Source organism: Symphodus melops (assembly GCF_947650265.1).
Source record: "Symphodus melops genome assembly, chromosome: 7".
Taxonomy (NCBI): Eukaryota; Metazoa; Chordata; class Actinopteri; order Labriformes; family Labridae; genus Symphodus; species Symphodus melops.
Genome location: NC_136697.1, coordinates 4,080,832 through 4,108,145, shown reverse-complemented (window position 1 = coordinate 4,108,145; position 27,314 = coordinate 4,080,832). Strand labels below are relative to the sequence as shown.

The 27,314-nt window shown below is 41.2% G+C and overlaps 2 protein-coding genes across 2 annotated transcripts in view; one reads left to right on the top strand and one right to left on the bottom strand.

Annotated features, from left to right (window-relative positions):
- Positions 1–821: 821 nt before the first annotated feature.
- The window catches only part of LOC306826876 (NACHT, LRR and PYD domains-containing protein 3-like), a 53,728-nt gene continuing 27,235 nt past the window's right edge, over positions 822–27,314 (bottom strand). The window contains exons 2-12 of the mRNA XM_079348421.1: positions 19,832–19,971; positions 19,579–19,698; positions 18,063–18,292; positions 17,683–17,928; positions 15,579–17,121; positions 11,605–11,781; positions 10,823–10,996; positions 8,153–8,329; positions 5,414–5,587; positions 4,691–4,864; positions 822–2,125 (exon numbers count right to left, since the gene is read on the bottom strand). Coding sequence (XP_079204547.1) covers positions 2,116–2,125; positions 4,691–4,864; positions 5,414–5,587; positions 8,153–8,329; positions 10,823–10,996; positions 11,605–11,781; positions 15,579–17,121; positions 17,683–17,928; positions 18,063–18,292; positions 19,579–19,698; positions 19,832–19,956 — 3,150 coding nt within the window. The 5' untranslated portion in view covers positions 19,957–19,971 and the 3' untranslated portion in view covers positions 822–2,115. The remainder of the gene's footprint in view (positions 2,126–4,690; positions 4,865–5,413; positions 5,588–8,152; positions 8,330–10,822; positions 10,997–11,604; positions 11,782–15,578; positions 17,122–17,682; positions 17,929–18,062; positions 18,293–19,578; positions 19,699–19,831; positions 19,972–27,314) is intronic.
- Positions 20,855–26,854, top strand: LOC306827176 (kinesin-associated protein 3-like; the record flags this gene model as incomplete). Its single annotated transcript, XM_079348845.1, has 8 exons — positions 20,855–20,872; positions 21,971–22,136; positions 22,915–23,040; positions 23,410–23,508; positions 23,597–23,682; positions 23,774–23,930; positions 24,241–24,325; positions 24,789–26,854. 8 exons carry the CDS (start codon positions 20,855–20,857, stop codon positions 24,889–24,891), a joined length of 840 nt encoding a protein of 279 aa, XP_079204971.1. The 3' UTR covers positions 24,892–26,854.

The following is a 27,314-nucleotide window of genomic DNA, read 5'->3' as shown; positions in this document are numbered from 1 at the left end:
CTGGATTCAGAAAAGGCTTTACTAACTTTTGTACACATCTTTTTGTATTTCCGACACAATTTTAAAACAACGTTTTCTAATCTCGTTGTTGGAGCTGAACACTTTATCCGAGCAGGATGATTTGTCTACACTTAACATGTTAGTGGAACAAAGACGTGTTTGTTTGTTTGCAGGCCTCACAGGCGGTGCAACTCCCCCTGTCAGTTATAACATGTCTCCGCCATTTTTTACATTTTCTTTAAGCATGTTGAAACAAAAAGGCTCCAACCTTGTTTCCATGCAGCAGTGATCAAAACCTGACCATGTCATCAAAGATCACGATTTACAACCACTGCTTTGTGGGCGGAGTCTGAATGTGTATGAATGGATGAGTTAATACTGATGGACTCTTTACTCTGCAGCAGCCTCTACCATCAGTGTGTGAATGTGTATGAATGGATGAGTTCATACTGATGGACTCTTCACTCTGCAGCAGCCTCTACCATCAGTGTGTCGGTGTTAAAGAGCTTTGAGGAGTCAGAAGAGGAGAAAAGAAATGAACAAGCTCATGTGATTTTATACATGTATGTATGGTGTAGTTTCCTCCATGCTGTTAAAGATGGTCAAACTGTTTCACAGACTTTTATTTAAAGAAGCTCCTTTACATTCCTTTATGAGTGAAAACACGAACAACTAAAATACAGTAATAAAGAACATATGACTGTGTATACCTACACAATATATATAAACTAACCTTTTAAATTATGACCATTAATATTTATTAACTCTCAAACTCAACAAATCAAATTTATTTCTATATTTTCAAGGATTTTACTGTTTCCCTTTTTAATAAATGACAAATTCAAATAAGAATGTGGTAGATAAGCACAAACATTTAAAATAAAAATATTTAATCACCCTTATTAATATAAATCCATTTATATAATATATGTTTTAACTATAACGGCGTGTCTGGTAGCGGTCTGGTAAGTTTGCTCGGCCTGCAGGTCATCAAACTGGACTGACAGTAAACTCTGTCATGTTACTGATTATCATTCTCCAGTATTTCACTTTGGTCGGGTAAATAAAGTTGCACACTGAAGCCTAAAAACAAGTCCGGACATGACGGGCGGTGCACGCTGATGTTAGCTACCACAATAAAAGCCTCCTATACACCGAGCAGACTTCACATAGCACATAAAAGTTCTGACTGTACATTTAAAATGACACTCAAACGTGAAACTTATGTTACACCATCCAGATAAATGCAGCACATTAAAAACAACAGTTTGCACGTGAAGGTCACTAATCCTCATTCTGCTCGACTTTTTTTGTCTGATTGATTTTGACTAAAAATATTATAATCGTGAAATTGACAGAAATCCATCGTAGTGACGGAGAACTTTAATCCCTGTGGTTGTAATGTTGTGAATTTGATCCTCAATAGTGAAACCAGGATTATTCCTCAGACTATAAATGGACTGTCAGACAAGAATCCAGCAGCAGACCTGGATATGTGACCTCAGAAACCTGACTCATCGAGCGACCATTGATCTTAACATGTGATGGAGTTGATGCAGGATGTCGACCAGAAGAGAAACGTATAAACAACGTTTTTTAACCATCAGAGTCAAACACAAATCCTTGAACCAACACGCAGTGTGTTGATAATTAGTGTGAAAGGACATTTCTGCCCGTTCGTACTGATTCAACACAGAGTATTGTTTTGATTGAGAGCCCTCTAGCTGCATATTTTACATACTGTATGTTTAAAGAGGATATAAAGAGAAGATGATTTTTATACATGTTACAGATGATCAAGTTCTGGTTTCTACTTTTAGTAAGAAATAGAATCAAAATAAAATAGCATGTCTTGGTAGCTTTTGATCTCTTAACATTTCTACCAGCTGTTTCATGTTTGACCTTCCACTCCTGTAATGTGTGGAGAACAAACTCATTAGAAATATCACTGAAATGAACTTTGATGTGATTCCTCTGTCAGTCCCTGATGGGTGAAGCTCTCCTCAGCTTGCAGAGCGTCTCCACGCACAAGATGGTGGAGGTTCGTCCTCTGTGGATCATCAGCTGCTCCTCTCTGCACCTCCAGAGTCCTGATCGCTCACGTTATGACAGAGATCATCTCCATCTAATGAGAGAAGAAGAGAGATGATAGAAATCATGTTCTACACTGATTAATAAATCACTGAGAGGAGAGAGTTAGGCTTGTTGATCAATCACTGTGGTGCAGTCGTGTTACTGTGAGGGAGTGACTGTGTCTGACTTTCTGCTAACAACGTTCATCCAAGGACTGAAGTTTCAACACATCTCTCTACATGAAGATCAGGTCTTTGTAATCCCTGCATCCGGGACAAAATCAAAGTTCCTGATAAGCAGCTTGACAAGTTGATAAAAAAGGCTGGCTCTGTTTTAGGCGTCTGGACTCACTGAGGACGGAGGTGTAGAGACGTGTGGAGGAGAGGACAGATTATATTGGACAATGTTAGCCATCCTCTCCTCGACATCATGGCATTTCATGTTGCAGTTTTTGATTTTTCCTGACTCTGTTTGGAGTCCTGTTTTAAAATGAACATCTTCTTCATCACTGTTTCATCAATGTTTGAACTTCTCTGTGTGAGTTACAGGATACTCCTGAATCCAGTATCTATCCTTCCATCCAATATCACAAAATACCTCACGAGTTACCAAAATAAAGATTATTGGTTCATCAAAAGGGAGTAAATCTTACAGGGGGGCGTCTAAATCTTGTTTGGGGTCAATATATATGTAAGGGAGGGGGGACATTGGTTGTTTATTATTTATTGTAATATAGGTCCTCAGGAGAGCTCCCTGCACTCTGAAGGACCTGAGTCTCCTCAGCAGGTGAAGTCTGTTCTGGCCTTTCTTATAGAGAGCGTGTGTGTTATCAGTCCAGTCCAGCTTATTGTTCAGGTGAACACCCAGGTACTTATCAGAGTCCACTATCTCAATGTCCTTTCCCTGGATGTTCACCGGTGTAGGGGAGGTGGGTCTGTGTCTGCAAAAGTTCACCACCAGCTCTTTGGTTTTACCAACGTTGATCTGGAGGCAGATCCACTGACACTAGTCTACAAAGTCCAGGATGAGTTCTCTGTACTCCCCCTCGTGCCCATTGATGATGAGGCTGATGATGGCAGAGTTATCAGAGAACTTCTGCAGGTGACAGTTGATCGTGTTGTGGGAGAAGTCTGCAGTGTACAGGGTGAAGAGGAAGGAAGACAAGACGGTCCCCTGTGGGGCCCCTGTACTGCAGATAACCAGGTCAGAAACAAAAACTGTGGCTGGTTGGTCAGGTAATCCAGGAGCCACGATGTGATGTGCAGGTCGACTCCTTTGTTGCAGCTTGTCCCTCAGAAGCTGTGGGCTGTATGGTGTTGAAAGCACTGGAGAAATCATAGAACATGATCCTCACAGTGCTCCCAGCCCTCTGCAGGTGAGACAGAGATCGCTGCATTAAGTAGATGACAGCATCATCCACCCCAATGCCTGGCTGATAGGCAAACTGCAGCTGGTCCATTGATGACCTCACCAGGGGAAGCAGATGGTGAAGGACCAACCTCTCCAGGGTCTTCATCAGTGATCTCAGAGCCACTGACCTGTAGCGGTTGAAGTTCTTGGGGCGGGAGATCTTTGGCACGGGTACCACGCAGGATGTCTTCCAGAGCCCCAACTGTTGTAAAGGACAGCTTGGAGCAGTGGGGATGTGGCTGATGGTAGGACGGGTTTAAAACATCTCCTCTTGTTGCAGCACTTTACCCTGGAACGGCATACCTGTCTCCTTCTCCTCAGCCCGTGGGGAAAATCTGATTTATTGCAGGTTAGCTAAGCTGCACTATGGATTGCTAACAGCTGATCATGAGTGTAAACAATAGTTACTGCTGCACAAGACCTCCGCGGTCACAGATGTAGTTAACAACAGAAAAACCAGAGCAAACTCAACCATCCATGTGTCCATCTTGTGGCAGATGATTCTGTTATCAAATCCATGAAAAAGAATAAGAAAGGAAAAAAGTAGAAAACAAGGAAAAACTCAGTGATGAGCAGGAGCTGTTGTAATGTGCTGCCACGAGGGTGGCACCACACTACACAGATATGACAATCTGCTGACAGCAGACTCAGTGATGATTGTGATAGGTTAAATGAAGATAACTCCGCCCCTTTTATGTAAACATGCTCTCTGAAACTCTGGGTTCACTTCTCAGGATGATAACCAGCTTCATGTTCAGCACCATCTCTTCTGTCAGGGTTAGTGAAGCCAGATCACAGAAAACAAACCCTGAGTATGTTGAACTCTCTTCATAGTGTAGACTCTAGAAAAGGATTTCTCCAAGAAAAACAAGAATCTGAATATATGTATGACCTGATGTGTTTCAACAATCTGTCCCCTGAACTAGTGGTGTGGGATATAATTATCTTAGATGGTGAAGGATTTGAAGGTGTTGATGATCTGCCAAAGCAGAGAGATCAGAGAACGGCTCTAATGTGTTTATTGTATCATGTTGCAGGTTATGTTCCCACACAGACTCGTCTTCCCCTCCCTGTTTGCTCTGCAGCAGTGAAAACAAAACAACTCTTTATGCATGCATGGTTTTAATATACTCTTTAAATTGCTTCTTCTCAAAAATAAATTAAACAAATATGTGGAGGATGTACTAAAGAACACCGAGAGACTGACCTCAGAGTCTCCAGTCTGCAGTTTGGATTCTTCTGAAGATCACACAGCAGCTTCACTCCTGAATCCTGCAGCTTGTTGTAGCTCAGCTCCAGCTCTCTGAGATGGGAGGGGTTGGACTTCAGAGCTGAGACCAGAGAAGAACAGCTGATCTCTGACAAACTGCAGTCCCACAATCTGAATAAAGAATAAAAGAAGAATAACAATAATGTATAATCCACTCACATGTGTTCAGGTTGTGATGAGTATCTCAAGATCACTTTGTCCGGATGAATCAAGTTTTCTCTAAATGATTAGAGGATCATTTCTGATTATGTATTCACTAAATCTAAATCCTCCAAATGTCAGCTCAACATTCATCCAGCTGTTCATGTGCACAGATAAAGAACAGGCTGCTGATCTCAGTCAGCTCTGTGATGTTACTACATTTATCAAATTAGACATTATTGAATCTCAAGTTTTCATGATTTCACTTCTTAACAGAACCAGAGGAAACCAGAGAGGCTTCATGTGCACGTTGTTCAACTTTACTGAACGGAGTCATAAAAACATTTTTACAAATCTCTAATTGTTCACCAACTTGAAAAATTAAATGTCTCCAGAATCATTAAATATCCAGAGATTGAAATTCAGACAAATATTAAAAATATATAAATCCTGAAATGTGCATCAATGGAGGATGTGGATTGAAATGATTCAAATGAATGACACAGTCAGTGATCTGACCTCAGAGTCTCCAGTCTGCAGTTTGGACTCTGCAGATAATCACACAGCAGCTTCACTCCTGAATCCTGCAGGTTGTTGTAGAGCAGGTCCAGCTCTCTGAGATGGGAGGGGTTGGACTTCAGAGCTGAGGCCAGAGAAGAACAGCTGATCTCTGACAAACTGCAGCGACTCAATCTGAATAAAGAATAAAAGATGTAAATGTTGATGACAGTGAAGCAAATTTAATTAGTTAAAAACCAACATTATCAATTAATAAACATCTATATTTAAATAAGTGGAAGGTGTGAATCCGTACACTAGCCCTCACACCCAGTTGTTATTACACCAGTAATACCAGACAACTGCTCTTTAAATTAGAACAGAGTTTATTTAACACAGTCAATGACACTCAATCAACAGCTATTACAAGTTCATCTAAAGCTGAGCAAACATTTATAAAGCTAACACGTGTATGTGTGTGCAATCAACCCGTGTTCTGATGAACATGGCCGAGGTTATTAATGCGCTGCAGAAAGGAGGAGAATCAGAGCGCCGCGGGGGAAAATAACCAAAAGTGAAGCGTGTCAGGAAAACGTTGTTGCAGCTGTTGTTATGTTCATAGTCTGTTTGGTTTAAAAGTGTTTGATGAAAGAAAAGCGGCTGAAACGCCTGTGAAAGTGTCTGAAAGATAGACCGAAGATTCCCTCCACGTCTCCTCACCCTCGACAGACACGCAGGACGGGCTGAGACAAAGACTTCTGACTGTCTTTTTCAAAAAGACACTCTTCCACTGTGGAAGGAATCAAATCATAAATATTATAGTGCATGACATGAGTAAACACTTGAGTCAAACAAGCTTCTTATTTTAGTGAGGTAAAAATGAATTTTGGATTTGATTAGAAGGATGTTTTGGTGGGTGTGATTTTTCTAAGATGGGAAACAGAGGAGCAGGAAGAAAGCCATACTGTAGATTCATGTTTACAATTAAACTGCAGTTTTCCATGTTTCCTGATGCCCAGCCCCCAGTTACATACAGAAATCAGCACTCGATCAATAACAGGAATCCAATCATTAGCCTTACATTGTGTCTTTTGCTTGAATTGCCCCCCGGGTACAAATAAAGTTTTTTTTAATTGAATTGAATTTTGTTCAAACAGAAAGGACCATCAGCCCAAGCTCTCCCTGCCTCCACTTTGTCAAACATTATCAGAACTACACGTTTCTGTCTGTCTGTTTGCTTCAGAGTCAAAACACAAGACACGTAAACAAGCAGTACAAGAACACTGCTTCATTCTTTCATTAGGTACAAATGTAACTTGATTTTCATTAGAATTATGTTTTACATTTAAATACATCATACATTCAGTATCCTGTATTTAATTTAGAAACCCTCAGTGTGTCTGAGTGTCTGCAGATGCAGAATCGCACAAAGACAGACCTGCGCCTTGAAAGCAAACCCACAAACAGAAGTTTGTACAGCTGCATCAAGCACAGTGAAAAGCACACATCCAGTGTGGATGAATCACATCATGAGCGTTTCAGTGCATCTTTTTGTTCAAACATAATGAGTGCGTTGTAATAGCTCCTCAATGATAAATACAACTTCATAAGGAAACTTATAAAATAACTGAGCAGCTTTTGCCCCCCGACCACGGTCACTGCACCGCTGACCACATGTCATGACGCAGACTGGAGTCACGCCAAGTGCGCTACATCATAAAATAAACTGAGGTTACCGCTGTGTCATGATGTACATTTATGAGAGCTTCACCTAAACGGTTGAGATTAGTCTACCTGTGCTGGCTGTGAGTGGATTTGTTGATCCGCACGTCAGTGAAAGTGACGAGTTTTCACCCAAAACAAGAATTATTTTAACAAGTTATTTTAAGGACATGTAAACAATACTCATCAAATAAGTACATGTGTAAAAGGTTTGCACATTAAAGTAGAGTAGAGAAGTAATGAATATGTTTAACGTCATATAGAATATACTAAATATGATTTCGTGCAGCAGCTGATGTGATTCAGGATTCACTAATAAATGTCTGAGTTACAATGACCTGAGTTCAGCTCCATAATACAATAAGGCTGATGTGTTCTTGTGAGGTGAGCGCCATCTACTGGTGACAGCCTACAATTAGACACATGGGCGTGTTTACAGTGTAATGTATGCAAAGAGGGGGCGCTCTCTCTTTGTCTGGGAAGTAACTGGAAACCAGCTGACAGCTGACTGGTTATCGTCCTGGAGGGGAAAATCCTGGTGACTGGAACTGTACACAACCACGCACACACGTGTGCCGCTCTGTTTGCTTTATAAAAGTTTTTTAGGGCTAATGTATGGATTCACGCCTTCCAATCATTTAAATAAAGATATTTATTAAATTACAAAATTGGTAACTAAATTAAATTTACGACTGATTTTGTGTTATTTGGTTAATGTTCTCTGATTTCAGGGTGGAGCCTCGTCAATACTAATTCATAATATTACTCATTTATATTCATCATTAATTAATCATGATTATTAGTATAAATGTAAAAACCAAACTAACTAAATCAAACCCCAACATTCATAAAAACATGTTCACATCAAATCTGTAAATTATTCAACAAATTGAAAATAATAAAAAAATCTCTGAAATCATTAAATATCCAGAGATTTAAATTCAGACAAATACTGAAAATATATAAATCCTGAAATGTGCATCAATGGAGGATGTGGATTGAAATGATTCAAATGAATGACACAGTCAGTGATCTGACCTCAGAGTCTCCAGTCTGCAGTTTGGACTCTGCAGATAATCACACAGCAGCTTCACTCCTGAATCCTGCAGCTTGTAGTTCTCACTCAGCTCCAGCTCTCTGAGATGGGAGGGGTTGGACTTCAGAGCTGAGGCCAAAGAAGAACAGCTGATCTCTGACAAACTGCAGAGACTCAATCTGAATAAAGAATAAAAGATGTAAATGTCAATGACAGTGAAGCAAATTTAATTAGTTAAATACCAACATTATCAATTAATAAACATCTATATTTAAATAAGTGGAAGGTGTGAATCCGTAGACTAGCCCTCACACCCAGTTGTTATTACACCAGTAATACCAGACAACTGCTCTTTAAATTAGAACAGAGTTTATTTAACACAGACAATGACACTCAATCAACAGCTATTACAAGTTCATCTAAAGCTGAGCAAACATTTATAAAGCTAACACGTGTATGTGTGTGCAATCAACCCGTGTTCTGATGAATATGGCCGAGGTTGTTGATGCGCTGCAGAAAGGAGGAGAATCAGAGCGCCGCGGGGGAAAATAACCAAAAGTGAAGCGTGTCAGGAAAACGTTGTTGCAGCTGTTGTTATGTTCATAGTCTGTTTGGTTTAAAAGTGTTTGATGAAAGAAAAGCGTCTGAAACGCCTGTGAAAGTGTCTGAAAGATAGACCGAAGATTCCCTCCACGTCTCCTCACCCGCGACAGACACGCAGGACGGGCTGAGACAAAGACCTCTGACGGTCATTTTCAAAAAGACACTCTTCCACTGTGGAAGGAATCAAATCATAAATATTATAGTGCATGACATGAGTAAACACTTGAGTCAAACAAGCTTCTTTTTTTAAGGAGGTAAAAATGAATTTTGGATTCGATTAGAAGGATGTTTTGGTGGGTGTGATTTTTCTAAGATGGGAAACAGAGGAGCAGGAAGAAAGCCATACTGTAGATTCATGTTTACAATTAAACTGCAGTTGTCCATGTTTCCTGATGCCCAGCCCCCAGTTACATACAGAAATCAGCACTCGATTGATAACAGGAATCCAATCATTAGCCTTACATTGTGTCTTTTGCTTGAATTGCCCCCCGGGGACAAATAAAGTTTTTTTAATTGAATTGAATTTTGTTCAAACAGAAAGGACCATCAGCCCAAGCTCTCCCTGCCTCCACTTTGTCAAACATTATCAGAACTACACGTTTCTGTCTGTCTGTTTGCTTCAGAGTAAAAACACAAGACACGTAAACAAGCAGTACAAGAACACTGCTTCATTCTTTCATTAGGTACAAATGTAACTTGATTTTCATTAGAATTATGTTTTACATTTAAATACATCATACATTCAGTATCCTGTATTTAATTTAGAAACCCTCAGTGTGTCTGAGTGTCTGCAGATGCAGAATCGCACAAAGACAGACCTGCGCCTTGAAAGCAAACCCACAAACAGAAGTTTGTACAGCTGCATCAAGCACAGTGAAAAGCACACATCCAGTGTGGATGAATCACATCATGAGCGTTTCAGTGCATCTTTTTGTTCAAACGTAATGAGTGCATTGTAATAGCTCCTCAATGATAAATACAACTTCATAAGGACACTTATAAAATAACTGAGCAGCTTTTGCCCCCCGACCACGGTCACTGCACTGCTGACCACGTGTCATGACGCAGACTGGAGTCACGCCAAGTGCGCTACATCATAAAATAAACTGAGGATAACGCTGTGTCATGATGTACATTTATGAGAGCTTCACCTAAACGGTTGAGATTAGTCTACCTGTGCTGACTGTGAGTGGATTTGTTGATCCGCACGTCAGTGAAAGTGACGTGTTTTCACCCAAAACAAGAATCATTTTAACAACTTATTTTAAGGACATGTAAACAATACTCATCAAATAAGTACATGTGTAAAAGGTTTGCACATTAAAGTAGAGTAGAGAAGTAATGAATATGTTTAATGTCATATAGAATATACTAAATGTGATTTTGTGCAGCAGCTGATGTGATTCAGGATTCACTAATAAATGTCTGAGTTACAATGACCTGAGTTCAGCTCCATAATACAATAAGGCTGATGTGTTCTTGTGAGGTGAGCGCCATCTACTGGTGACAGCCTACAATTAGACACATGGGCGTGTTTACAGTGTAATGTATGCAAAGAGGGGGCGCTCTCTCTTTGCCTGGGAAGTAACTGGAAACCAGCTGACAGCTGACTGGTTATCGTCCTGGAGGGGAAAATCCTGGTGTCTGGAACTGTACACAACCACGCACACACGTGTGCCGCTCTGTTTGCTTTATAAAAGTTTGTTTGGGCTAATCTATGGATTCACTCCTTCCAATCATTTAAATAAACACATTTATTAAATTACAATATTGGTAACTAAATTAAATTTAGGTCTGATTTTGTGTTATTTGGTTATTGTTCTCTGATTTCAGGGTGGAGCTTCGTCATTACTAATTCATAATATTACTCATTTATATTAATCATTAATTAATCATGATTATTAGTATAAATGTAGAGAATAATATAAATGTAAAGAATCTCCGAAATCATTAAATATCCAGAGATTTAAATTCAGACAAATACTGAAAATATATAAATCCTGAAATGTGCATCAATGGAGGATGTGGATTGAAATGATTCAAATGAATGACACAGTCAGTGATCTGACCTCAGAGTCTCCAGTCTGCAGTTTGGACTCTGCAGATAATCACACAGCAGCTTCACTCCTGAATCCTGCAGGTCGTTCTCACTCAGGTCCAGCTCTCTGAGATGGGAGGGGTTGGACTTCAGAGCTGAGGCCAGAGAAGAACAGCTGATCTCTGACAAACTGCAGTGGTTCAATCTGAATAAAGAATAAAAGATGTAAATGTCGATGACAGTGAAGCAAATTTAATTAGTTAAATACCAACATTATTATTTAATAAACATCTGTATTTAAATAAGTGGAAGGTGTTAATCCGTACACTAGCCCTCACACCCAGTTGTTATTACACCAGTAATACCAGACAACTGCTCTTTAAATTAGAACAGATTTTATTTAACACAGTCAATGACACTCAATCAACAGCTATTACAAGTTCATCTAAAGCAGGGTTTCTTAACCTTTTTGACTTTGGGCCCCAACATTTTCAGGGCAAGGTAGTCTGGGGCCCAATCGAGTAAATGGTTCTGATTTAACTTTTGCGGTCATTTTTATTAAATAGCTATTTGTGTCACTATGTTGCAATAATGCCAAAATTATGTTTTTAATTTTTGTAATTTTGTTCAATTTATAAAATAAAATGTAACTATGCATTAATGTTTCCTGACAATATTGTCTTTTTTCCCATATACCAGAGAGACAGTAAATATGAATATACATTTTTAAATATATAAAATATGCTGTTTTTAAAGGGGTGCCCTGACTTTCGCACACAACTGTATATGATATATTACAGTCAGTGATCTGACCTCAGAGCCTCCAGTCTGCAGTTTGGACTCTGCAGTCCCTCACACAGCAGCTTCACTCCTGAATCCTGCAAGTTCTTGTTCCAGTTCAGGTCCAGCTCTCTGAGATGGGAGGGGTTGGACTTCAGAGCTGAGGCCATGACGTCACAGTGAGTCTCTGAGAGTTCACAGTCAGAAAGTCTGTTGTGACACATAAAAGAGAAAAATATGACTCATGAAAGAAGTGTTTGATATTCAAGTCTCACATTTGATGATTAAACAGTTTGTCCTGTTTGGTCTTAACTTTACACATCAGTGGAATCTGTCACTGACACAAACAGTTTCATCACTCGTTTTCCTACCTGCACATTTTTTAATCCTTTAATCATTCAATGGAAAACAAATGAAGTTTTATTTAGTACTACATCAAGCCTATTGTGGAAACCCCTCCTTCTGTCACTCTCCTCTACCTGGCTTTATTGATGCATTCCAGTTGAACTGGGAAGTGGGAAAGTCAGAGTTCCTCGTCGGCAGTGTCAACTGGAACGCCCCCTGAAGTCATATTGTTAATATATTTCTCACCAGCTGCTCTTTGTTCTAGTTGCTCAAGGTCACTGCTTCTCCTGTTTTTGCAAAATAGTCAGCACTCTGTACCTCTCTGTATCAGTCCACTGTATAACACCCAGATAGCAGAAGACACTCCCCTGAAACTATCTTTCATGAAACTGTCTGTATTAAAACTCTTGTTTTGCCATCATCACTTCTTCTTCTTCTTGTTGGCTGAGGTCGAGTGGAGCAGAGAAATTCTCAGCTGGGTGGCTCTTTATATAACCTGTGATCAACCTGATCTCATTCGGTCTTGATTATACGAACAGCCTAAAAATCTTTCAGTATTTACAAGTCGAAGGATCTTGGAGTAGTCCAAGTTAGTATCCGACATGGCTGCTACGTGCATCAACCGTACATTGAAGGTGTAACTATCATGTTTATTACCCGCTTGCTCCTCTGTTTGTGTGGTTAAATTAAACACTCTGATAGTATCGTGACAGTTCTCTCTGTGGACATGTTGTCATTTTATTTTTGTTCTCAAACTATCACGTAGTGTGTTGTTATCGTTTGGTGTTAGCTAACAAATCAAAGGTACTCCTGGAGGCGTCCATGTTGCTTTTCTGCCTTTCAACTGGAACACGTGACGTCATTCCCAGCTCTGACTTCCCAGTTCTGAGGTAAATGAAACGCAGCATAAGTTCCCTGGATGGGCGGAGCTTCAGAGCTGATGATGGCAGCCAGCTCACATGCTGAGAGCTCTTTGGGAACAATGGAGCTGACTGCATGTGAATGCCTCATCAATCCTGATAGTTTGGACTTTGTGCTTAAGATGGAAGTTTCCTTTGTTTAAGTCCAAAGAGTAGCAGTGAATTACTACATTTATTGATTTACTTTAGGTGGTGCTTAAGTCATATCTTTAATTCTGCATTAAGCTTTAATTATAACAAATTAGCCTTTGTTACATCTGATTTGTGACTTGGATTATAACATCAAGATTGATGACGTGATACTCTTTGTCCTCTGGCAGAAAACTAGTTATAAACTGGAGACTTATTCCCTGGAACTGATGTAGCCTCCTTTCCCCTTAAATATCCTTCATCTACAGTCTGTGATCTGAAGTGTGATCTATTCACAGGACTCTCTCTGGAGTAGAAAACCATTTGAAACTCATGAAACAGTAACTCTGGAGGAGGACGATCTCATTCTCGTGCTGTCTGGATCACTTCTATAAACATGAAAATACAGAGACTGCTGCTGAATCATCAAACAAATCAGCAAAGATTAAAATGTAGTGAGGTTAAGGATCTCCTGTAAGGACAGTTGTTCTGTGATCTACCTGCTGAGATGTTGAGATATGATGCTGAGGATTGATTTGTAATGCCTGCAGAGGCTGGAAGGGGGCGCTCACAGCACCTGATTAACCAGGGGCGTTTCTAGAGTTTGAAGGAGATTGGGAGTTTAGCCCAGACATGGATAAATGTCCCTCGAATAAAAAAAACATAAACTATGCTCTATTTTAATAATTTTTTTATACACATTGGCACCTTATTTGCAATTTAAGTATCTTGTGTTGTTCTTTTCTTTTCTTGGGCCGGTACTACGAAGCAGGATTTGAGGTCAGCGAGGTCACTTCAGGGTTAACTCTGTGTTTTCATTCATACGATGGTCGTTCACTTGTTATCTGGGTATATCACCAAGGTAACTGATGCTGCATGATCAATTATAACCTGCTCGGGAGCAGGTTATAATTGAGATAGCAGATCAACCTGTAAAAATCTCCACCCACTGACCAATCAGATCTTTAGATGGTGGAGCTCCAGGAGCTGATCGAGAGAGGGGAGGACACTTCATGAGTCCTGCATGATTTAGCATTAAACTATAGTCTGTTAAGTTAATGATTATTGTTTACTGATATCTTTCATCCTGGAAAAGTGCCAGAGCATTTAAGTTGAAGCACGATCTCTAATGTGAGGGTTCATGAAGTCAGATCACCTGAAGAGACCCTGAATATGTTAAACTCACTTCTTAGTTCAGGCCCCAGCTTGTCCTATACAACCAGCCTGTCCTATATAGCACAATGTTTCCTTTAATAGTAACAAATACTGTATTAAACTAAAATGGGGGCAGTGATGTGTTATTTTCAAAAAGTAGAAAATGCTTGACTTTTTTTTTTATCTCTCAGATAAACAAAGATTCATTTTTGTGTTATTTGTATTTCAGCAAGATGCTGTAATTATATTTACTGACTTGTCATCAATCTGTAAAAACATGACTAAGATTAAAGCCTTAACATCTGAATTAGCATAAAACATGCATTTATAAATGTAATGAAAACTGAAACGTGAAGGCTTAAAGTAGACGACTGAACTTATTACAGGTTGTAAAGTTAATCTTATATAAAAGAAACGCTGTGATATCTTCTTGATATGAAGCGCTTTCAATGATCTTTGGGCTACACAGTAGTTTATCCTGTTTTTCAAATAAATTTCTCTTAAAAACCAGTTTAAATTTCAGATGGATTATTACACTAATAGTAGAGCATCTGCCTATTTTTAGGAGGAACAACTTCACAGTGCCTACACACTTTATGGTCAATCTAGTGAGTTTCAGCTTATATTATGAATATCTGATTTAGGTGAAGAATTCTGCTTAAAGACAAAGGAAGAGTGCTGTTGGATCAGACGACCTCTAGCTTAAATGCACCTCCATTCAAATGCTCATAAAGACTGACAGTCGAATATGATTCTTCATATAAATCAACAGGGAGGTTTAATCAGCTCTGAGATGTTACCACACAGGCTCACAGCTTTTCTTACCGTTTCGTCTCTTTTGGAAAAATCCTAAAAGATAATTATTTTGCTTGTCCCCTGTCTGCCATCTCCAAAGCTTGTAAATATTACCACCCTGTCCCGCTGGAATTTGAGTCGCCGTCTGATACGCTGACGTAACGTTAATCACTCAGCACTGACAATCAGACCTTGCACGCATACAGACACACACACACACACACACACACACACACACACACACACACACACACACACACACACACACACACACACACACACAGACCTAACAGAGACCTTTTCCAATGTTGACTGACTGTTATGTAACTAAGACTTTTGTTAAAAAAAATATTTTCGGGTCTATCCTCAAAACATTCGGGGCTCAAGCCCGGTAAAAATGACCTGCCGACGCCCCGGTGATTAACACTATCAGACATCTCAGTCACGTCTTTGGGAATTCTGTCCTGAATGTGTTCACAAAAAACTATCAAAGACATTTATAAACTCAGGACAAAAAGCTAAAAAACTACAACTGACTCTTTCTCCTGAACATTAACAGAGGAACACTTTTTGATCAACATAGAGGATTATGTTTAGTTTGTATTAAAATAAGTAAATTAGTACTTGACACTGATTTATAATGCTCATCACATCTGGACTTACTTTGCCTTCCTGCAGTTCCTCACAGCTGGAATCAGTCTCAGTCGTCCCTGCTCTGATGTCTTGTACTTCTTCAGGTCCAACTTATCCAGAACCTCCTCGGACATCTGCAGCATGTAGGCCAGAGCAGAGCAGTGGATCTCAGAGAGTTCCTTCTCTGATCTGTTCTCTGACTTCAGGAACTCTTGGATCTCCTGATGGACTGAGAGGTCCTTCATCTCTGTCAGACAGTGGAAGATGTTGATGCTTCTGTCAGGAGATAGATTGGTCTTTTTCTCCTTCAGGTTGTTGATGACTCTCTGGATCATTTCTGGACTGTTGTATGTGTGACCCAGCAGGCCTCCTAAGATTCTCTGGTTTGATGTCAGAGACAGTCCATGAAGGAAGCGAACAAACAGGTCCAGGTGACCATTTTGAGTTTCCAGGGTTTTTATTATTGATTTGTTTAGGAACATTTCCAGGGTTGAAACTCTGTGTTTTCCTCCCAGAAAAGCCTCCAGTACTGTTGTGTTCCTGTTGGTGAAACAGTGGAACATGTAGACTGCAGCCAGAAACTCCTGAACGCTCAGATGAACAAAGCAGTAGACTGTTTTCTGGAAGATCACACTCTCTGATTTGAAGATCTCTGTACAAACTCCTGAGTACACCGAGGCCTCTGTGACATCCAGACCACACCGCTCCAGGTCTTCTTGGTAGAACATGATGTTTCCGTCCTCCAGATGTTCAAACGCCAGCCTCCCCAGCTTCAGAAGAAGTTCCCTGTCGGCCTCCGTCAGCTCATGTGGACTCATCTGATGTCCCTCATCATACTTGTTCTTCTTCCTCTGTGTCTGAACCAGCAGGAAGTGTGAGTACATGTCAGTCAGGGTCTTGGGCAGCTCTCCTCTCTGCTCTGTGCTCATCATGTGCTCCAGAACTGTGGCAGTGATCCAGCAGAAGACCGGGATCAGACACATGATGTGGAGGCTCCTGGATGTCTGGATGTGTGAGATGATTCTGCTGGACAGATCTTCATCACTGAACCTCCTCCTGAAGTACTCCTCCTTCTGGGTGTCAGTGAAGCCTCGTACTTCTGTTACCCTGTCAACACATGAAGGAGGGATCTGATTGGCTGCTGCAGGTCGAGAAGTGATCCAGATGAGAGCTGAGGGGAGCAGATTCCCCTTGATGAGGTTTGTGAACAGTGTGTTTAACGATGACTTCTGTGTGACATCAGACACAACCTCCCTGTTTGTGAAGTCCAATGACAGTCTGCTTTCATCCAGGCCATCAAAGATGAACAACAGTTTACAGACAGCGAGCGTCTCTGCTGCCACCTTCTGTAATGTTGGATGGAAAACACGGAGCAGCTCAAGAAGACTGTAGCGCTGATCTCTGATCAAGTTCAGCTCTCTGAATGAAAGCAGGATCAGCAGACTGATGTCTTGGTTCTCTGAGCCCTCGGCCCAGTCCAGAGTGAACTTCTGCACTGAGAAGGTTTTTCCAACACCAGCCACGCCGTTTGTCAGAACCACTCTGATGGGTTTCTGTTGGTCGGGTTGAGCTCCTGTCTCATGTTCCTGTTGGTCGGGTTTAGCTTCTGTCTTTGGTTCCTGTTGGTCGGGTTGAGCTTCTGTCTTTGGTTCCTGTTGGTCGGATTGAGCTCCTGTCTTTGGTTCCTGTTGGTCGGGTTGAGCTCCTGTTGTTGGTTCCTGTTGGTCAGGTTGAGCTTCTGTCTTTGGTTCCTGTTGGTCGGATTGAGCTCCTGTCTTTGGTTCCTGTTGGTCGGGTTGAGCTCCTGTCGTTGGTTCCTGTTGGTCAGGTTGAGCTCCTGTCTTTGGTTCCTGTTGGTCGGATTGAGCTTCTGTCTTTGGTTCCTGTTGGTCGGATTGAGCTCCTGTCTTTGGTTCCTGTTGGTCGGGTTGAGCTCCTGTCGTTGGTTCCTGTTGGTCAGGTTGAGCTCCTGTCTTTGGTTCCTGTTGGTCGGATTGAGCTTCTGTCTTTGGTTCCTGTGGGTCGGGTTGAGCTCCTGTCGTTGGTTCCTGTTGGTCGGATTGAGCTTCTGTCTTTGGTTCCTGTTGGTCGGGTTGAGCTCCTGTCTGTGGTTCCTGTTGGTTGGGTAAGGCTTTAAAGATGTCCTGGCACTTGATTGTAGTCTCATGGAGGGTCTTCTTTTTAAAGTCTGTCTCAATCTGTCTCACCTCATGTTGGCTGTTCACCTCTTCACTCTGCCCCTCTGTGATGTGGAGCTCAGTGTAGATCCTGTTGAGAAGGTTTCTACTTCCCGTTTCATCATTTCCTTCAGTCACATGTTCACATCTCGTCCTCAGACTGACCTTATGTTGATCTAAAACCTCCTGCTGACCTCTATCTACTGAAAGAGAGAATGATACAATATGATTATTGTTTTCAGATGTTATTATAAAAGCAGTAAAGAGTTTTAATTTGTAGACTTTTTACATTGACCAATAAAAGTCGTGTTTTAGGAGATCACAGAAAGTGTCTTACTTTGTTCAGTGCTGCTCTGACTGACTGTCTGCGGTCCAGATCCTGTTCTGGATCTTTTTCCACACTGAGGACAGGACGAGTCTCCTGCTGAACCAGACTGGTCCCAGTATGAGGTGATGCACTGTCTGCAGAACCAGTGTCCACAGCTGGTAGAGACGGGATCCTTCAGGACGTCCTGACACACAGAACAGGACATCTGCTCCTCTCTAACATGAATCCTCTTCGTCCCCCTGTGAAGACATGTCTTTAGAACTAAACTGATGGTTGACTGATAGAAAATATGAAGATTTATCAAACACAATCTAAACAGTCAGATGATCACAGACAGCAGGTAACACCTTCTTTCTTCTGTTTGGATTCATTTGATTCAGTCAGACTGAACACCATGTGAAGCTTCTTCACAGTCAGAGAATCAAAGAGTCTGATTCTCGTCATCGACTGTTTCACTGTCACTTCAGACAGCTGAGCTCGGGTTAGTCCACCTCTGAACTCAGGTTAGACGTGGTGAAACATTGTGAATCACAATGTGCTGGATCAGCAGTATCAGGGTGAACTCAGTCTAGAACATGTTTCCCCAACGACTGACCCCCCTCCTCATCACCCTGCTGGCCTGCTCTCACACTGATCCAGGACTAACCAGGCCTGATCATGTTTACCTCTCGTACATAACGTCATAATACAACACATGCATAACTTTATGTGATCAAGGAAGGCGGACAAAAAAACAACAATGTAAAGTCAAGTCTGCACAACACAGAGAACATGACAACTAGTCAAACAAACTGGACTTTGGGGGTCAAACATGCTTTGACACGTTACAGATTACTCAGTGTGAGTGTGTCCTTAGTGATGTTACAGTTTCATTTGTTGTCCTTCTCTTCATGGTTTCTGTCTCTCCTGGGTCAGATTGTGACTTAAAGTCAGTCCTGGACTTTGACACCTGAACACAACTGCAGGAGGGTCTTTATATTATAGCTGCACTAATGATGTGATTTGAATCTTGATTCTGTGGATCATTGTCATAAAAACAAATGTTCCCATGTTTAGTTCAATGTTCACTTGTTATACTGACAGCTGTCATGAACAGAAACACATGAACACCATGATTCCTTTAAGTGTTTGTGCCCGCTGCTTTGGATCAAGAAGATCTTAAAGACTCTTCAAAAAGTCCCAGGTAAAGAATTAAAGCTCCTCTGGAGTAAAGATTCACTTTATCATCTTCTCTACACTTTACCTGTCACACAGACTTTCCCTTTGGCTCTCTGCTTTCTCAAACAGCTTCTTACGTATGAGCACACAGTATCATATCAGATGATGCTGGAAAAGACTAAACAGAGACAATAACAACAAACTGTTTGAAACAGGGGCCGTGCTGAGCACCATCTTCTGTTGCTAATAAACGTAGTAATGAGAAGTAGGAGGAGAACGGGCAGTTTAGATTAGATTACAGCTTTACAAGGTGACTGACCCAACAAGGAAACATCTGAAGGGACAAGGAGTTAGTGAGGAGACTTACTTTGTGTCTGAGGGTCCAGCTTCTTCACTGAAGCTTAGAGGTTCAGCTTTGGACCAATCACTCTTCATAGACAGACAGCTGGGTACAGGAGACTCTGCTCTCTGTCTGCTCCTCTGATCTCTGAAAAAAAACAATAAGTTTTATATTTCTATGAATCTTTGATCAACTCTCTGATGACAAATCTGTTCAAGAAGCTGTAAATACAAAAAGATCTACAGCTGTGGATGATGAGAAGGTTTTTCAGGAGTCTTACTTTATGTGTGAAGGTTCATTTCTGAAGTCTATGAGACGTTGTTTGGACCGATCACTCTTCAGAGACAGACAGCTGGGTACAGGAGACTCTGCGCCGTCCTCCTCTTCCTCTAAACTCACATCCATGATCTGATCTGAAGTCTGAGAGGAAAAACATAAACACACACAGAGAGATCAAAACACAGGAAACAGGAGAAACACACACACACACACACACACACACACACACACACAGCTCATATTAATGTAAGTTGTGAGTTAGTTAGTGTGTTCTATTTTGAAATGAAGAGTTAGTATATATTTAAGAAAATGTGCTTTTGAGAAGAAAAATATCCATTTGGCCAGTTGTGTTTTGTAGGTGTGAGTCTGTGTTAAGAGTTTAGAAAAAGTATCTGAAGTATGGGTAAGCTCTTGTTAGCCATTGAAAAAAACTGTAACAATATAAATAAGTTCAGACAAACAGGCTCCCAAGAGACACAGCTGCAGGAACAAATGCAGGAAGGACAAAAAAAGGAAAATGTGTGAGTAAAAAGTGCAGCTTGTATTTCTTCCATCGTTAGTTCACCTTCGAACTGACTCTAATAACTTGTTTCTGCTCTGAACTCAATGTGTTGATCTGACTCTTTAAACTCAAATCCTGCTGTGTAGTAGGCTACAGGCCCCAGTTTGACCCAACGACACACACAAACAAAACACACACTCAGCTCATATTAATGTAAGTTATGACTTCATTATAAACTCTGTTCAGTTCACAGGAGGAAACTGAGACTACAGAAGAGAAAATATAAAAACACTGATAAACACTCACCATGCTTCACTCTTTAGCTCTGTTCTTTCCTAACTGAACACTTTCCCTTTTAGTGTCCATCCTGTGCTGCCCCTCCCTCCTCCATTAACAGGAACTCAGCTGGCTTCCTGTAATTGTAACATGTTCACCCTTACATGCAGTGTGCAGGATAGTTTATTTTAAACAGACTTACATCTGTAAGTAAAAAACAACCAATGGTGGAGGGAAGAGGTAAACATGTCCACTTTCAGGAGTGTGAGCTGCTGCTGTAGGATTTAGGTTGCTGGTAGTTTGAGCAAATAAAAAATAAGAGTGCATACTGCAATCATCTCCTTTTATTTTCTCAGTTGTTCCTCAATAAAATGCTTTTTTTCTTCAGGGCGGAAACAGTTCCACGAGAGCTGCCTTTTCTGCTTCCACTAGGATGTGTGCAGAGGACGTTGAAGAGACACGTGACTTTTGCATGTGTAACAGGGTGATCGTCGATTATTAAAGTTTGTCTAAATGTACTGCTGTGTTTACTCTGAGTTTTATCTATGCAAGGCTCCTTTTATTTATTTGCAAACAGCGCCCCCATGTGGCGTTGGTGGTAATATCTGGGATAGTCAGTGTGTCTACTGAAACAGCTCTGTGACATGATGTAAATAATAAGCTATGAAAGTAACTTTAACCAAATCAAAATGTATTTAAAGCCACATAAGTAGTGTTGTGAGTGTTGCTGTGTTGTCACTTGTGTTTAATATTGTTGTTTAGTAAAGTGTGCTCATTGATGCAGTCTCTAGCTGTACGGTCTGGTGAACTTGTGTTTACTGTGTGCTGATAAATAAACGCTGTGAGTGAAGCTGAGAGAAGTTCTCTGCAGTCTGCTGAGACAGAACAAGAAGAGAAGAGGTGACACATTCAAAACACAACCACCAGCTCCTTTCCATGTCTGGGTTTCATATTCTGGGTGTGATGGTCACAAAGCCTGAATGCATCTTTGAAGTCAGTACAATGAAGAGGTATCCATTCTCCTCCTGTGTTTAATGAACTCCCATCAGGCACTCGTGCCCACAATCAGCCCGACATAATGAATAATAGTTTATTATTCAGCTCCTTTTATGAGCCAGATGAGTTCATAGTGATGGGCTCTTTACTCTGCAGCAGCCTCTACCATCAGTGTGTGAATGTGTGTGAATGGATGAGTTCATACTGATGGACTCTTTACTCTGCAGCAGCCTCTACCATCAGTGTGTGAGTGTGTATGAATGGATGAGTTCATACTGATGGACTCTTTACTCTGCAGCTCTCAGGAGTGTATTAGTCCATGAGGTGAACGGTCCCCTCAGTGTCTTCTCCCCGTCTCTGTCTCAGGACTATGTTGGCGACCTGGCAGCAGAGATTCGTGCAGAGGAAGAGGAGGAGTGGGTTCTGGAGTGCCTGGGTACTCTGGCCAACCTCACCAATCCTGACCTGGACTGGGAGTTGGTGGTTAAGGAGTACAATCTGGTCCCTTTTCTTAAAGCCAGACTGAAACCAGGTACTGATGAGTTCTAGAGCTCCCAGCTTAAAGGGATGTGCTGACATCGGCTCATATATGTTGTAGAAATGTGAAATACATTTTGAAGTTGGTGCCTTCTTGACTGAGAAAAAGCAGAAAGTGTCTTTTTGGCTCATGTGGATGAAAGACTACAACTCCCAGAGTGCACAGCTTGTGCCTTGGCTAAAGCTACCGCCTCCTGTTCCTCCACCGGCCTCAGCTGCTCTTGTTAAAAGCTACGAACATCTGATTTGAGCACAAGACCTTTAAAATCCCCTTCATCCAAATCAGTTTCAAGTTGAAACATACTTTTATCTTCGTCCTCGGTTCTTCTCATCTTTCTCCACAGAGCCTGTTAGCGTAGCTTCCCAGCAAGATGCTGGATGCTAAGTGTCGATTCTGGGAGTGAGGTCCCGCGATTAAATTGTGATTAAATTTGATAAATTAATTAGAAAGCTGTGAGTTAATTAGTTAACATTTTGAATCAAGTCCCCGCCCTACTAGAAACAGGTCTCATTCATTCCCTTTAAACTCATTGAAGCTTCAGTTCGCTGTCCAGCCGTCTTCTTAAAGGACAAACCACTTCCATGTGAGAGAGGACGAGCTGTGATTATCAAACACGTCTATCAAGGTTAAATCTGAGGCGGGGGCTGTTTGCCTTGTGTCACGTGTAACTTTAGTTTGTGCGACCACTTTCGTACGACAACAGAAGAGATCATGGTCTTTGAATGTGATGCTGTGAGATTTGAGTTTTGAAGTGTTTGCCTTTGTTTTTCAGGCTCAGCTGAGGACGACCTCATCCTGGAGGTAGTAATTATGATCGGAACGGTTTCCATGGACGACGCCTGTGCTGCTATGTTGGCTAAATCTGGCATTATTCCTGCACTTATTGAGCTACTTAATGGTAAACACTCAACTGAGCTCAAGACAAACAGAAACATTGAATGGGACATTTTTTGGATTTCTCAGAGATCCTTTGTTTTCCTTTCTCCATGTGCCTTCCTCTTAAAGTCTTCAGGACACAAACACTGAAATAAAAATCCCTCTTTTAGGAATGTCCTGATCCAGGCCAGACGTCAGTATTTCTGCAGCTCAGCAGCTGCAATTCACAAATTCTTAGATTGGGTTATATCAATGATTAAAGCCTCAGAAGTGCTTTTACCCACAAAGCTTGTATAAGGAAGCACAACACATCTCATCATCTCTCTTCAAACACAAACAAGTCAACTCACAGATTTGGTGGTGAAGCTGCATTTCTTTTGTTTGACTGTAGCCCAACAGGAGGACGACGAGTTTGTGTGTCAGATTGTCTACGTCTTCTATCAAATGGTGTTTCATCAAGCCACGCGAGACGTCATCATCAAAGACACACGTATCCTTCAGCGACTGTGTTCACCTTCCCTGTTCTTCATCTGTGGTGTGCTACTTCTAAACATGTCTTTCTTTAACCTCCGTTGAAGAGGCTCCGGCCTACCTGATCGACCTGATGCATGACAAGAATGCAGAGATCAGAAAAGTGTGTGACAACACCCTCGATATCATCGCTGTGAGTCACACACACACACACACACAGAAGAAAGCTTTAGTAAAGAAGAAGAAGTCATGCTGTGTATAACAGCTTTTTCTTTATCTCTCAGGAGTACGACGAGGAGTGGGGCAGGAAGATTCAGTCAGAGAAGTTCCGTTTCCATAACAACCAGTGGCTGGAGATGGTCGAGAGTCGGCAAGCTGATGAATCTGAACCGTATTTCTATGACAACGACAACGACAGGACTGATCTGTTCTACAGTGCAGGTACACATCCGCATGTCAGCCTGTAAATGTCCCTGCTGTGGGATGAATAAAGAGGATTTTATTACTCAACCAAGCAGACTTAATAATAACAGATAAAAGTATCAGTAGCTACTGATCAGTGTGTGTGTGTATGTGTGTGTGTGTGTGTGTGTGTACTGTATCTCTGCAGTGTATTCTTATAGGTCATGTCAGCAGACTTTGTTTAATATGCGTCTCTCACTGCATTGCTTTGAAACATGTTCAGCACTTTGTAAATGTCTAAAAAGTGCTGTATAAATAAAGTTGATTCAGTCCTTCTTTGCGCCCGTAGATGGAATCACTCCAGGCGATGGTTCGGTCAGCCCGGAGTTCTTCGGGGACCTGCAGTCTCAAAACGGAGACTCACACCTCACAGTGTAAGTCTGACATGTTGCTGGGATCCTCAGCAGAATGTATTATTATGGGATGTTTTCTGTATATGGAGGGGCAGCACTGCCAGTTAGTTTGTGTCTTTTACATACACCACACAAAAAGCCTCCTCAGAGCAAACTGTTCAGTCTTTACTGAACACCAGAAGCCCGACCAGAACACTTTAGAGAGCATGTAATGATCCACAGACGCTGCTTTATAGGCAGGTCCCCCCTTTGCACACCAATCACAAGAGAACATGTCATCTAATGTGCAGCGGTCCCGTACTGATACTCTAAACATGTCACGTGTCATCACTGTCACATGTTCAGTGTATCTAAAGAAAGATGGTCACACTTGAACTGAGCCAGTCTGCTCTCCTGCTCCAGCTCTGATCCATGTCCCAGCCTGTTTCACAAACACATCACTCAAAACACAACTACCTGTGTTCCTCTGATCTTTCACTCTTAGAGATGGCAACGACGTCTTCGACCAGACCACTTCGTCGCCGGGACGACCAGCTACTGCCTACGGATTCAGACCTGATGAACAACCCTTCTATCAGTACTCGTAGACAAACGTGTGACCTGCTTTGTTTAACGTTCAAAGACCTCCTGTCGTCTGACGTCCATTTTATATTCTCAATCTGCATGTCCCCTTTCTCATGTTCCTGCTAGAATCCCTTTTCATTGAAGGAGTCCCGTTAGTAAGATATCGGCCAAAGGCTGAAATAGATGAAGCTCACGAGGACAGACACTCTGCACGTGCTAAATGTGAACTTGTGAAATCCTGCAGCTCCACGCACTCATAATTCAGGAGTCGTCTCAGTGATAACGTGATGTTAGACAGACACGTCTTCCTCTCCCTACACTCCTCTCATGTTGACTTCACAGTGGGTCATTTCAGAAAGTCAACTGCTGACTGATTTCTTTTCAACACTATGAGAAATAGTTTTTGCTTCTTTAAAGTTTGGTGTTAAAAACATGGAGTCACATTTTTCAACCCCGTGTGGACTGACGGTGCAGCGACTCTGTCTGAGTCAGGAATCATTCATACTGCTGTTCCTGTTCAGACAGACTGATAGAGGCTTCACACATTTATAGTTCGATCAGATATGGTATCTAAAATGTGTCTGACATTACGCTCCACCTCAAACCATCTCTGTAGGCTCTTTAAATAGACTCATGTTGAGCTGTCAGTTATTGTCTTTAGTTGTTGTATTTCATTAATTCATGTTTTTTTTAAATGGATTTACTTTAAAGATTAGAGAGGCTGCTTTCAGTGATCACATGTTAAACTTTCCCATGCACACAGGAATATCACTGCAGAAAACACTGAGACAAATTCAAACAGAGAAAGTAAAAACAGTGACTTTAAAAGGACAGAAAAACATCCAGAGGAAACGTTGAGCCTCTGAAATACAAAATATTTGTATAACTAATCAGTATGTCTGGAGATTTAACTCATCAATAATAGGCTGATGTGCCACATGTGTAATTATACACAGCAGACACACTGAGACTAAATGTGACATGATAACAAAGAATGAAATCTGGGGCTGTAAAACAGAGTCCGGACCTTCTTTATGTCACTTTAACATGTTTCTGTTTGTAAGGCTAAGATGAGAAATACACAACATCAACACGTTCTTCATGTGATGCACGGCGTTTCAGGGTTTCATTCATCTCTTTGAAAGTCTGGTTAATGGCGAGCAGGCAGCCCGTTTGTGCAGCCCATGTTCTCTGACACAGATGCAGGTTCACCTGGTCCTCTTGTGTCTGATGTTGAGACTGAAGCCATGAAAGAAGCCGATCGCTCCTCAGTCTGGGATCAGCAGACTGATCAGTGAGCGTCAGTGTGTTAGTAGTTATTAACAGCTGTTATCAGCCAACTTTTCAAAGACGTTCATGAAAACGAGGTGACCCTGAGCTGTCAGGAACACTGAAGACCAGGATCCTTTTTACTGCTGAGTTTTCATATTTATTTGACCTGGGATTTGTTTTAAAATCCTTTTTTGTTTTTAAGATATCAGTGTTACTTTTTATTATGACAAATGAGCATTGTGTGTGTTTCAGTCACTTTACAGCCTCAATCAACAATCGGTTTATTAAATAAATACATCTTGAGATTTAGTTTGTCATTGACAGGGAGTTAAAACGATCATTCATTTATAATTTTACTTCTTTCTCAAAATGAGATGAACTTGTTGTGTTGTGGATCACTGAATGAATAAGTTGTGTCGTTACATCCCTATCCACATGTTGTTTCTAACATCACCATGGTTACATGGTTGGAGAGCCTGATGTTACATGGTCGACATGCTCACTAAAGAGTGACACTGATTCACGGTCATGAACTGTGAACAGATGTCTTCAGTCTGTGTAAAATGGGAACCTTGTACGTCGGGCTGCTTTGACACTTGTTGCTGAGTACCTGGGTGTGTCTGAATCAAGCTGTCTGATATTATTACAGTGAACAGATTAAGCATTGCATGATCAATATTAAAAACAGGATCAATAAATCTTTTGCCTCTGTTATTCCTTACGGTCCTTCTTGTATAAACCTGAGATCCTCTTAAACACAATGCAACATGACTGTCAGACATTCAGGTCTGATATGTTAATATTAGCAAATGTAGCCGCCATGAGCTAGCCTGAGGCAGAGCTTTAAAGCTAATCTCTACTAAACTCACTTCTGTCTGACTCCAGATTGTCTCCACTTTTTCTTCTCCATAAATTGTAAGTGTGGAGAATGTGAAGTTTATCATTACAGCAGGAGGGAGGTCAGGTTTGTGTTCAGCTACATCTGGATTCAGAAAAGGCTTTACTAACTTTTGTACACATCTTTTTGTATTTCCGACACAATTTTAAAACAATGTTTTCTAATCTCGTTGTTGGAGCTGAACACTTTATCCGAGCGGGATGATTTGTCTACACTTAACATGTTAGTGGAACAAAGACGTGTTTGTTTGTTTGCAGGCCTCACAGGCGGTGCAAC